General features: G+C 49.8%; 1 protein-coding gene across 10 annotated transcripts in view; it reads right to left on the reverse strand.

Moving 5' to 3' along the window:
- Nucleotides 1-12764, reverse strand: part of FNBP1 (formin binding protein 1) — a 143084-nt gene that overhangs the window by 63470 nt on the left and 66850 nt on the right. For all 10 annotated transcript variants that reach the window (XM_047831302.1, XM_047831308.1, XM_047831307.1 and 7 more), the window contains one exon: nt 157-219. In XM_047831302.1, the coding sequence (XP_047687258.1) occupies nt 157-219 (63 nt within the window). The remainder of the gene's footprint in view (nt 1-156; nt 220-12764) is intronic.

The following is a 12764-nucleotide window of genomic DNA, read 5'->3' on the forward strand; positions in this document are numbered from 1 at the left end:
TCCCTAAGGGTGCCTACAAACAAATCCAATTCAAACGGGAAGATCTCGGAAGGCGTGTCTTGGGCGTTTTTGTTTCGCGCTTACTGATCGCTTCGAGCTCGCGTTCACATTTAGGAAACCTAAAGCCGTTTCTCGGGCCGTTTGTCCTCCACTTACGGATTCAAGTTGCTTCCAGCAGATCTCTATGTGCTGTTGTGCCTTCCGCCCATCGTGAAAGTACTGGAAACAGAAAACGCACAGTGATTAGCACCCCCTCTTTCCCAGGGTCACACCTGAGGGGGAAAAAAAATCATCAACTCAAATCATATTTAATTTCTTGTTTTAAGTAGGCTCCACGCCCAACGGGGGGCTTGAACTCACAACCCTGGGGTCCAGCGTCGCGTGCTCTGCCTACTGAGCCAGCCAGGCGCCCCCTAAACCGTATTGAAATACTGACTCTCTAGTGCACTCCAAAGAAATGGAAGACTTAAAAAATAAAGGGGAGGGTGGCTCAGCTGGTTAAGCATCCGACTTCGGCTCAGGTCCTGATCTCGCGGTCCGTGAGTTCGAGCCCCGCGTCGGGCTCTGTGCTGACGGCTCGGAGCCCGGAGCCCGCTTCGGATTCTGTGTCCCCCCTCTCTCTCTGCCCCTCCCCTGCTCATGCTCTGTCTCAAAAATAAATGAAACATTAAAAAATAAATAAATAAGTAATAAACGGGAAACGAAAACACAGTCACAGAGTTTCCCCCTCAAACTTCAGGTAGGATAATCCCGAGTTCTCAGACCCACGCGCAACACTCGTGAAAAGGGCAGGAACGTTCGTTAGGACAGCGGCCACGGAGACCTTTGTTTTCCCGCTGCTTTGAGAATTCACGTGGCACACGATTCGCCCATTGGAGTTGTACAACTCAGTGCTCGTTGGTGCAGCCGCAGAATTGTGCAACCATCACCACAGTCTGAGAACGTTTTATCACCCCAAAAGGACAGCCTGAACGTCTAACACGTCATACCCCCCCGCCTCAGCCCTAGGCAACCGCTACTCTACCTTACGTCTCCATAAATTTGCCTGCTCTGGCTTATTTCCTATGAATGGAATCCTAGGCCGTGAGGTCTTTTGTGACTGGCACAATGGCTGCCATTAGCACATAACGTTCACCAGGCAGAATGTCTTCCAGGTTCATCCACGTTGTCGCGTGGGTCTCGGTCCTTTCTCTCTTTTTTACTGCCCAGTGACACTCCGTTGTATGGGCATATACCGATTTTGTTTCTCCATTCACAGTTGACGAACATTAGGGTTTTCCCAGTTTGGGGCTACAGGAATAATGCCCCTGCAAACATCTGTGTAGATGAATGTTTCCATTACTTAGATCTTCTTAGATTGAAAAGTAAGTTCAGCCCCCTGCTCTCTGCCAAGGCCCCGTGGCAGGTACGTGCCTTGTGTTGACCAGTAAGGACCCCAAAGGGCTAGAGCAGGGGTAAGCCTCAGGCACTATCAGGAAACGGGGTCAGAGAAGAAAGGGCCAGCCTGTGTAGAGTCTTGTAGACTTTGGGTCTGAATGAGCTGGGGAACCATGGGTCACAAAGAGGCGCCATGTTGTGAAGGAAGGTTCCCGGTCTCTCTCCAACCCGGGAGACGGGAGACTTGGACCACAGGGCAGCAGCGTAGGTGGTGAGCGGGGGTCAGACTCTAGGTGTCCTTCCCAGGTGTCAGGAAAACTCCAGGATCAGATGTGGGTGGAGGTATGGAAGTTTCAGGGTTGACTCCAAGATTGCTGGTCTGAGCTTTAGGAGGGGGGTACTGGAGTCTGACAGTTTTAGCTTTGTTAGGTTGACATTCTAAGACACCCCCAAGTGGAGAGCCTACCGGGGAGCTGGATGGCCGAGTGTGAGCTCAGGGAAGGGTCAACGCTAAAAAGATCAGCATGGACGTCACCAGCATCACGTGGGTGGTTAGAGCCACAGCCTGGACAAGATCTCCAAAGGAGACGAGATCCCAAGGAAAGACCAGAAATACAGAGAAATGTTAAGAAACTGATGTCCTTTTTATCTCGTGACCCCAAATCACCAGCGTTTCCTAAATCCTGTGATCTCCTTCAGCTGTGACATCACTGACTTCGTCAATGTGGTGGGAATTTCCCAGATCTGTCCCCTGTGTCCCCAGCGGCGGACCCGGGGATATGGACCACACACGGCCTCCCGGGCCCTCCGGTTCTGTCAGATTTGCCACAGACGTTCTGGTGCATCGGAGGGCGGGGAATTTAGGTGTATCTGAAGATTCTCTCGCTGAGAAATTCTGGGTTGGCTGGGTCCTTGACCGAGGCCATGGCTCCCGTCAGGAACCCCCGCCCCCTGGGACGGAGGGGACCGCAGCAGCTCCCCACCCTGACTGGCCCTCGGGGTTCGGCACTAGCTCTTAGTGCCTTTCCTGAACCTTCTCCGCAGCCAGGTAAACCTTCCTGCTACTGAACAACCTTCCTGGAATGACTGGGCTTGAATGTGCCGTCTGTGTTCTGACAGACAAGGTGGGGAATGTCGTGGCCAGAAGGCAGGTTGAAAGCAGACTGATGGCGGAGGCTCCCCCTCCCCCCCCCACCCTCCCCCTCTGAGTTTATCTCTCCTAGTCAGAGCCTAGGGCCGGGCTGAGTCACAAAGGAGGACTGAGGACCCGGGGAGGACAGGAAGGAGGAGACAAAATCAGATTCTGGCTCTTTTATAAGGGACTCCTTCCTTGTCTCTCTTTCGAGGCCACGCTTCTCGGTTTTAAGCTCCCTTTTCAGGCAACTCTTCTCCATCCAGCAATTTAGGAATCCAAGAGGGGGGCCCCCCGGGGGGGCTTCACTTCTCAGGTTTTGTTAACAGACACAGGGATGAAAGGGAACCGAGCTGGAGTCTGGGTTCATGCTCTCGACATGAACATTTCTCCCAAAACACGAGGCCCGTCCCGGGCGGAGAGAGGAAATGCACACACAAGAACACGGGGAAAGTGACAGGCTCTGCCGGGAAAGGTTGACTCGGGTTTAACATCAAAGGCGTCTTCTCTGAAGGCAACAGGTGACCCCCCCCCCCCCGCCACCCCCTGCTCAAAAAAAGTCACATTCTGGGAGCACGAGGGCTGATCTTGATTGAAAACCCATACAGTGAATGTTCTTACCACCCCTCCACTTAATATCTAATAATAAATATGAATTTATTCCGGGGGTGCCTGGGGGGCTTCCGACTCCCGATTTCGGCTCAGGTCGTGATCTCACGGTTGTGAGTTCGAGCCCCGCATCGGGCTCTGCGCTGACAGCTAGGAGCATGGAGCCTGCTTCGGATTCTGTCTCAGTCTCTCTGCCCCTCCCCTGCGCGTGCTCTCTCTCTCTCTCTTTAACTCTCTCAAATACAAAATAACACGTTAAAAAAAAAAATCATCTGAGAACTACACTTGAGACCCTAAGGTTTCCAGTGACACAAGGAAAAATCGAGGTGTCAGTGATTTCCCTCCTTTCTTTCCTGGCAATACGTTCCTCCAAAACTCATCTGTGGCTACAACACACACAAAAAGACGTGGTGCTGAGCCCTGGGGAAGTTGGCGGGTGGTACCGAAGCCCTCCGGACCACGGCCACCTACCAGTGGTTCCTCTGCGGCCAGCTCTCCGTCCCCTCCTTCAATCCGAAAGGCTAGTTAACAGGAACAAAGGTAAACAAACAAACCAGCTTGCCAGATGGGTTTGTTGTTTCTTCGCAAACAATGGCAAAGCATTTCTTCCCAGGACAGTGAGCAACTGTGTATCTAAAAAGTGTGCCTCCAAGCGCTAAAGAAAGAGGAATTGTTCTCTAGAAAAAGAGAATAGGTCTTTTGGAGCTACAGAGTGAAGTCACCACGGCGCTTTTCTTCTATCGCCAGAGAAGACAGGAAATGCCATCTCTGGAGACCCAGAGAGATGCTCCTGACTTTCTGCTGGAGGCAAGATGCTTTTGTGTGTCTTCCAAGGTGATGACAGACTTTTAAAAATGCCTGATGGTGCGGCAGGTGGCAACTGAACTTCCTTTCCCCTTTCTGGTTGAACCTTAAAAATATACAGATAAGGGGCGCCTGGGTGGCTCAGTCGGCTCAGCGTCCCACTTCGGCTCAGGTTATGATCTCACGGTTTGTGGGTTCGAGCCCCGTGTCAGGCTCCGTGCTGACAGCTCAGAGCCTGGAGCCTGCTTCGGATTCTGTGTCTTCCTTTCTCTCTGCCCCTTGGGCACTCACGCTTCTCACCACCACCCCCCCCCCCAAAAATAAACATTAAGAAACAATTTAAAAACTATATACAGATAAAATCTATACAAATAAAAATCATCCTTCCAATTTTTGTTGTTGTTGTTGTTAGAAATCTCCCAGGGACCAGGGACAGCTAAGATAAGATAAGAATCACAGGGAACCTAAAATAAACAACCACAAACTTAAAGAAAAACTTCAATGACAAAGCTTCCAAGAAAGTTTTACTGCGCTGCAAGAGATCATCGTTAGGCTGTGAGAATGTCTATTATTCACACCCCACAATTAGGTACAGCAGCTGCTCTTTTTTACTAGATTTATCTATAATAGACCGTTAATTTTTAAAACTCCACAAAAAAGCAAAATATAGCACTGATCTGAGAACAGTCACTTCCAAAAAAAAAAAAAAGTGGAAAAAAAAAAAGCATAAACACTCAATTGAGGACAGTCAACCATCTGGAATTTTAAATAAAACTCAGATTCCACAGATGAAAACAAAGGAATACAAAGACTTGAAAAGGCCAACGAAAAAAAGCAGCTTGCAGCAAATATGCCTGGGACAAATATTATAATTTCCTCAAAACCCACAGCGTGGGGGGTCTGAACACTAACAGCTTCGAGGCCCGACTCGGGATTAATGAACACAGCTACGAATCTGTGTGGCCAAGGAGAGCCGTGGATGCGGGCTGCGGGGCAAACTCAACCACCTTCAGCCCTGCCCGGGGGAGCCCTTCACCCCCTCACTTCAATCCCAAGCCACAAACCTGGGAGCGTTCGGGATGGGATGGGAGTCGCATTCTGATTTATGCAGAATGGTCAGATGATTAAATAAAGAGGAATGATTCGGGAAGGTCTATTTCCCCGGATACATTTATAATACAAATAACCTTCTCAGTGAATTTGTTGCAAGTTCCTAAAGCGCCTGCCTCCCAGCATCATGCTTAGCTGCTTAACTCCCCCCATCCTCCCCCCCAGGCCATCTGGGCACCGGGCAGGGGACCCCACTCACCGTCCTGCGGCCAAGTTCCCTTCACTCCTTCTCCCCGTGTGCCTTCACCCGCTGTTCCTGTCATTCTCATGCTGGCTTTTGCTACCCAGAATGCTCCTCCTGCACAAGGTACCTGTACTCCAGAAGGCTTTTTTACCTATTCTTCAGGACAACTCTTTCTTTCATGTTCCTTAAAATCCTAATTGTGCTGAAGAATCCGATTAACTTTTTTCTTTTTTTTTTTTAAGTAAGTTCCACGTCCAACGTGAGGCTTGAACTCACAGCCCCGAGATCAACAGCATGCTCTATGGGCTGGGCCAGCCAGGTGCCCCCCTGATTAACTCTCAGGATGATCTTAAGCAGCCGATGAGACATGGCCCTCCCTTGACCTCTTCCCGGGGTCTACCTCTGTTACTTCCAGACCCAGACAAGGAGGATCGCCCAACAGAGGGCCAGGGTGACCAGGGGTGGGACTTTAGGGGCAGTGATCCTTCCCTGCCCCTAAAAGGCTAAAAGCTCTTACAGTGGGATTCAGTCATTCAGTCCACACTGCATGCCCAGATGCGCAGGGTGCTGCTGTCCTCGTGAAAACTGGTGGACACAGAGGAAGAGAAAAGGGGACGAGGTGGGGGTGTGGGCACAGCGGCATTTTAGATAGAGAGGTCTGGATGATGTTTCTTTCTTTCTTTCTTTTTTTTTTAATATTTTTTTTTCAACGTTTTTTATTTATTGTTGGGACAGAGAGAGACAGAGCATGAACGGGGGAGGGGCAGAGAGAGAGGGAGACACAGAATCGGAAACAGGCTCCAGGCTCCGAGCCATCAGCCCAGAGCCCGACGCGGGGCTCAAACTCATGGACCGCGAGATCGTGACCTGGCTGAAGTCGGACGCTTAACCGACTGCGCCACCCAGGCGCCCCATCTTTTTTTTTTTTTTAATGTTTATTTATTTTTGAGAGAGACACAGACAGAGTGTGAGCAGGGGAGGGGCAGAGAGAGAGGGAGACACAGAACCCGAAGCAGCCTCCAGGCTCCGAATGGTCAGCACAGAGCCCGACGCGGGGCTCGAACCCACGAACCGCGAGATCATGACCTGAGCCGAAGACGGACGCTTAACCGACTGAGCCACCCAGGCGCCCCTGGATGAGGTTTCTTGAACAAAGTGTAGGAGCAGACTTGCAGAGGTCCGGGGAAACACCCTTGCGAGCAGCGGGAACAGCAACGGAGATGCCCTGAGGTGGGAGAGGGCTGGGTGTGCTCACGGAACAGCTGATGCCAATGTGACCAGATGGAGATGACGGATAAGGCCGAAGCAGGCGACGGCTGGACCAAGGACAGCTTCCAAAGCCACGTTAGCGTGAGGGGAAGCCACCAGGACGCGGTCTGCTCTGCGCCACCACAAGGTTGCACGGACTCCCTGGCAATGTGGAGAACGTTCCGAATGTGGCAGGTGCAGCAGAGGGACCGGGGGGGACAGGTGGAGATGGGGAGCTGTGCCACGGACCACGGGGCGAGCCCGGAAGCCGAGGGGGGAGTCGGGAAGCCTGGAGCACTCCTCCGGGTGAGACGACGAGGGACTGGACGAGGGTTGAGAAGTGTTTGGATTGAGGACATTTACTGAAGGTAGAGCCGATCACAGGACCTGCTACTATACAGAAGATGGGGCGCAAAGGGGCCCAGAACAACCAGGTTAAAAAGGAGGGCCATTGACTGACTGGAGGAAATGCAGATTGGAATGGGGTGTGATCAAAAGGAGTTTCGGGGATCCAAAGTTTCTTTGTGGATGGGCTACCTGGGCCACTGCCTCCCACAGCCCTGGAGCATCACTCCCAGTGCTGCTGGGCTCCAGAACCCCCTCATTCCTTGGCGCACTGTGGTGGGGGGGGGGGGGGGGGGGGGAGGGATGCTGCATCGGGCACATGGCGGGAGGTGACAAGCAGGTGCCTGGATAGAGGAGAGAGTCAGTTGGGACACAAAACATCAGTCAAGTAATTCCCGGTCTCAGAAGAAAAAGAAGGTGTCATTCCAGCTCCCGAGGGAGAAACCCAGAACCCAGAGTTGCACTTCAGATCTATGGAATCTGACTTTCAGTGAGAACAGAATTTCAGTGCCCTGATAACTAGCTATGCTACCCCATAAATGACAGGACAGACTGTCTACGGTTCTGCGGGTGACAGAACCACAGTGGTGACAGGCCCTTGATGAACAGAATGCGACTATCACGTGTTCTTCCAAAACGAAACAAAACACACCTTCTAGAGATCTATTAGACCAGGGGCTACCAGTGGGCGTCGTATCAGCATGACCTTGCGAAAGACCAACAACTTCTTTAGGGCTCCTCGCTTTTGGATTTATTTAAATAAAAGAGGTAACCCCAGGAAGGAGGAACTCTTATTGGGAACGATGCTGCTCTCCCAGGCCACGAAATCTAAAAATCTCTTAACAGAGTACCCAAAGTTGCATCTCAACAGGACCGAAGGGATAAGAGATAGATTTGTAATTAGATGATCACGTACGTACGTTCCTTTCGTTTTTCGCTTTCCTTCTGTCTCTTTGCTGTAATCGCTCATAAAAACATGTTCTAAACATAGTAGGGTCAGTCTGTGCTACAAAACTGCCTTGTAGGAAATTAAGTCCCTCCCTCGGTTTCTAAATAGGACCTACCCAATACCTAACTTCAAGAGGAATGTTATCTTCTAGTATCCGTTTTTAAACATCCCTGAAACCTCAGCGCGGGGAAGAAAAAATTTACTGGTCAACTCTATGTAATGCGGCATCTTGTAAGAACTCTCTGAGTTTCTAAACATTTTAGTGAGTCACTGAAGGTACCGTATGATGGTTTCCTCTAGAACTCTTCAGATAGCCACTGCCGAACAGCGATTCTGCTCCTGGCCAGTATTTTGTAATGAACCATACTTTCCACCTGCTGGGAGAAGTTTACTTCGAGGTTCCAGTCAATGTTGGCCGGAACCTCCAGACTCCCCTTCTGGGGCAACAAATCTCCATAAATCCCTCTTACGCGGTTGGTGGTGACCGCTGTGGATAACCCTGCGACAGCCTCAAAGCTGGAGCTGCCCCAAACGATCCCTCTGAAGTTCTCTGCTAACTGGATGCGATGTGCAGAAATCGCCAACAAGAGTGTATTTACTTCTGTTAAAGACCGTTACTCTTGTAAGTGACCGAAGCTTAATCGAGAACCGTAAACCACGTACGCTTTGACCTCGCATTCCCTTTCTGGGAATTTAGCTGGGAGAAACGATCCCCACCCCCCCACACCAAACAGCTATTAAAGTAATGAGTTCGCTGCAGTATTGTTTATATAAGTAAGTAATCAGAAACCGGTAATAGCCTATAGATCAAATATTAAAGAATTAATTAAGTATACAATAGCATTAGAATGATACATAGCCACTACAATTCTAATTATGAAAATTGTTATGTTTTCACGTACGAAAGTGGAAACCGCTTATGATATTAAATGGAGAATAAATAAAAATATAAATTATATCTATATAGGACTCATATGCTTAAATGTTATATATTCTTATATAGATATTATATATACACCCATATCTGTCTCTCTCTATACGTATCAATATCTTTATGTCTATAAATGATGTCTAGAAGGAAACTTGGAAAAATGAGGTTCTGATTTATAAAAACTTTAAGTTTTGGGTTTTTTTTTAACTTTCTTCATATATTTTTGAGACACACAGTGCGAGCAGGGAAGGGGCAGAGAGGGAGAGGAGACATAGACTCCGAAGCAGGCTCCAGGCTCCGAGCCGTCAGCCCAGAGCCCGACGCGGGGCTCGAGCTCACAAACCGTGTGATCATGATCCGAGCTGAAGTCGGACGCCTAACCGACTGAGCCACCCAGGCGCCCCGAGTTTTTGTTCTCTAATCCAGAGTTTTGGTAACATTCTACACAATATTGACAACTAATAAATGAATCCTAGCACACCCCCTTCAAAAAAAGGAGGGGGAGGGGCGCCTGGGGTGGCTCTGTCGGTTAAGCATCCAACTTCAACATTTTTTATTTATTTTTGGGACAGAGAGAGACAGAGCATGAACGGGGGAGGGGCAGAGAGAGAGGGAGACACAGAATCGGAAACAGGCTCCAGGCTCCGAGCCATCAGCCCAGAGCCCGACGCGGGGCTCGAACTCCCGGACCGCGAGATCGTGACCTGGCTGAAGTCGGACGCTTAACCGACTGTGCCACCCAGGCGCCCCTTAAGCATCCAACTTCAACTCAGGTCATGATCTTGTGGTTTGTGGGTTCGAGCCCCACGTCGGGCTCTGTGCTGACGGCTCGGAGCCTGGAGCCCGCTTCGGGTTCTGTGTCTCCCTCTCTCTCTGCCCCTCCCCAACTGGGGCTCAATCTCTCTCCGTCTCTCAAAACGAAATAAATGTTAAAAATAATTTTTTTTCAACACTATGTGAGAGAGTTGCACGTAACACGGGAACATGGGTAGATGCGGACAGGGCGGCGTAAAACCCACCTTTTCTCCTAAACACACGAACAGCAAGTGTCCTATCTTACAACCAAGGACCTTAAGACTTAAAGATCGACTAGCTGGCTCACTCTGAAACGCCCCCCCAAGACGACCATCCCTCCCTCTACTTCCTCCCTTCTTACTACCTTCCTTTCAAATCTTGACAAAATAGGAAGGAAACAGCTTTTGCATAAGGAGCTATTTTTTTACCGTGCAGACGCTCGTGAGAGACTCGTCTACTCAAACGTAGCAAAATCTAGAGGAGAAATAATTTTCCGGTAGCATTCCAAACCGAACTTGGAAACACGCTCTAGGCAGTAATGAGATCCAGCAGTAATCCTGTAAATGCTAAATCATCCCTTTGGGCAGATAGGATGTCGCCGCTATGTCAGAGGCCCCCAGATGTGACACCAGCAGACCTGGATGCGAGTCCCAGCTCTGTTGTGCTCCTTCCGCCAACCGCTGCCGTCACCAGAAAGGGGAAAAGATCCCATTTCGCCGTGTTTTTAAGAGTCCTCTTTTCAAAAATAAATGAGATCACTCACTAATAAGAGTCGGGGGAGGGACGCCTGGGTGGCTCAGTCGGTTAAGCGTCCAGCTCTAGATTTGGGCTCAGGTCACGATCTCACGGTTCAGGAGTTCGAGCCCTGAATTGGGCTCTGCACTGACCGTGCGGAGCATGCTTGGGATTCTCTCTCTCTCTCTCTCTCTCTCTCTCTCTCTCTCTCTGCCCCTCCCCCACTTGCTCTCGCGCTCTCTCTTACAATAAACTTTAAAAACCAGTAAGAAGGGAGCCAAAAGGGAAAGCTCGAAAGGAGACACATTGGTCATCAGCGTCCCATCTCAAGGAGCTCCTTGGCCACAGCTAACTGCCCATGAAGAAGTTCACACGTTGACCCGGCCTCCTTGCATGGAAGTTAAAGAATCAGTCGGTTAAGCGTCCGACTCCGGCTCAGGTCATGATCTCGCGGTTCGTGGGTTCGAGCCCCGCGTCGGGCTCTGTGCTGACAGCCCGGACAGTCGGGTCGACTCTCCAGCCCCCAACGCCTCCAGCCTCCCGGTCTGGAGTAAAACGTTCCCGAGGGGAACCGTGGAGAGTAAATGTTAAAACGTAAAAGATATCAGTTACACAAATCCAGAAACATGAAGACCTGAGGCCAAACAACTAAATAGCCGATATCATCCGAATAATTTTTAAAGTCACAGCGTCTCAACATACAACGTGTCACCATGTGCAGTCACTCCAAACAATGGTAAATATTAAAACACCGCAAATACGCATTTGCCTACCGATACGCGTCCTGGAATTCTAAAAGGTTTCCCAGTTTCCCGGGGCGCCTGGGTGGCTCAGTCCGTTAAGTGTCTGACTTTGGCTCAGGTCATGATCTCACGGTTTGTGCGTTCGAGCCCCGCATCGGACTCTCCTCTGTCAGCGTGGTGCCTGCTTGGGATTCTCCGTCCCCACCCCCTCTCTCTCTGCTCTTCCCCTGCTCTCTCGCTCTCTCTCTCTCTCAAAAATAAATAAACAAGCAAAAACGTAATAAATAAAAGGTTTCCCAGCTTCCTCAAATGTCATTTTAATTTAATTACAAAATGCTTCAAGAGAGCATGGTGTTTGTAATCCTTCCCGGCAGAACATGTGACTCAGAAATGTGTGCTTGCGACTCTCCTTAAAATAAAAGGAACAGCACGTATCGCAAGATATTATTTAACGTGTATCTGTACCACCTATAATTTACTTCATAAATGACTATAATTTCTGATAAAAAGGGAACAGAATTCAAACTACAGATATGACGGACTGTACAAGACATGTGATTAACGGGGGGTAAACAGAACGAAAGGACCCGATCGTAACACAGCAAAGACACAGAAGGATCCTCAACCGGTGACACGAAGTCTCACTGAGGACAAACTTGAGTCTAAGACTGCTTCTCGCCACTTCTTAATTATTTCTTCCACCCTGGGAGTATTTATCAAGAGCCCGCTTTGTCCCGCCCGGACACTCGAGCTCGAGATACAACGGTAACCAAGAAAATTCTTGCCCTCATGGAGCTTACGTTCTAGCGTGAGACGCAAGGAAACAGATACGTAAAATGTTAGACGCTGGCAACCACTAGGGAAAAACAGTAAAGCAGGGAAGGTGGGGGCAATGAGGAGGGGAAGGAATTGGGGGGACTTTGTAAGTTTAAATAAGGTGGACAAGACAGACCTCAATGAGAAGACCATATTCCTGCGAAAGAACTCATCAGGTAAGCTCTGCAGGTATCTGGGGGGAAAGCTTTCCGAGGAAATAAAAGGCCAGTGCAAAGGCCCTGAGGCACGATCACACAGGGCAAGGAGGAGGAGCAGCGAGGGAGCAATGTGACCGCAGGAGAAGAATAAAAAAAAGTGACAGGAGGGGGGCTCAGTCAGTGAAGCATTTGACTCTTGGTTTCGGCTCAGGTCATGAACTCGTGGTTCGTGGGATCGCGCCCATCGGGCTCCGTGCTGAGAGCACAGAGCCTGCTTGGGATTCTCTCTCACGCTGTCCCTTTACCCCTCCCTGGCTCGCACACTCACTCTCTCTCTCTCTTTCTCTCTCGCAATAAATAAACTTTAAAAAAAAAAAAAAGTGGGGCACCTGGGTAGCTCAGTCGGTTAAGCATTTGACTCTTGGTTTCGGCTCACGTCACGATCTCAAGGTTTGTGAGTTCGAGCTCCAAGTGGGGCTCTGTGCCGAGGGCGCAGAGCCTGCTTGGGATCCTCTCTCTCTCTCTCTCTCTCTCTCTGCCCCTCCCCCGTTCGTTCTTTGTCTCTCCCCCTCTCTCGAAACAAATAAACATTATTTAAAAAAAAAAAAAAAACTAACAGGAAGCCAAGTCATGTGGGTTCATATCTCATGATCCACTCCAGAAACAGCATGTACGTTCCGGACTAAGGTAAATGCAGAGAGTTCTTGTTGAGGGCGTTGGCTAAATCTCTAAGCTATATGGGTGGATAAAGGTCAGCGAAGACACACAAAGCACCGAACAAAGAAACAAACAGGAAGAGGGTATAAACTGTGCGAGGTTGAGGGAAGT

Source organism: Prionailurus viverrinus, chromosome D4 (assembly GCF_022837055.1).
Source record: "Prionailurus viverrinus isolate Anna chromosome D4, UM_Priviv_1.0, whole genome shotgun sequence".
NCBI classification, from domain to species: Eukaryota; Metazoa; Chordata; class Mammalia; order Carnivora; family Felidae; genus Prionailurus; species Prionailurus viverrinus.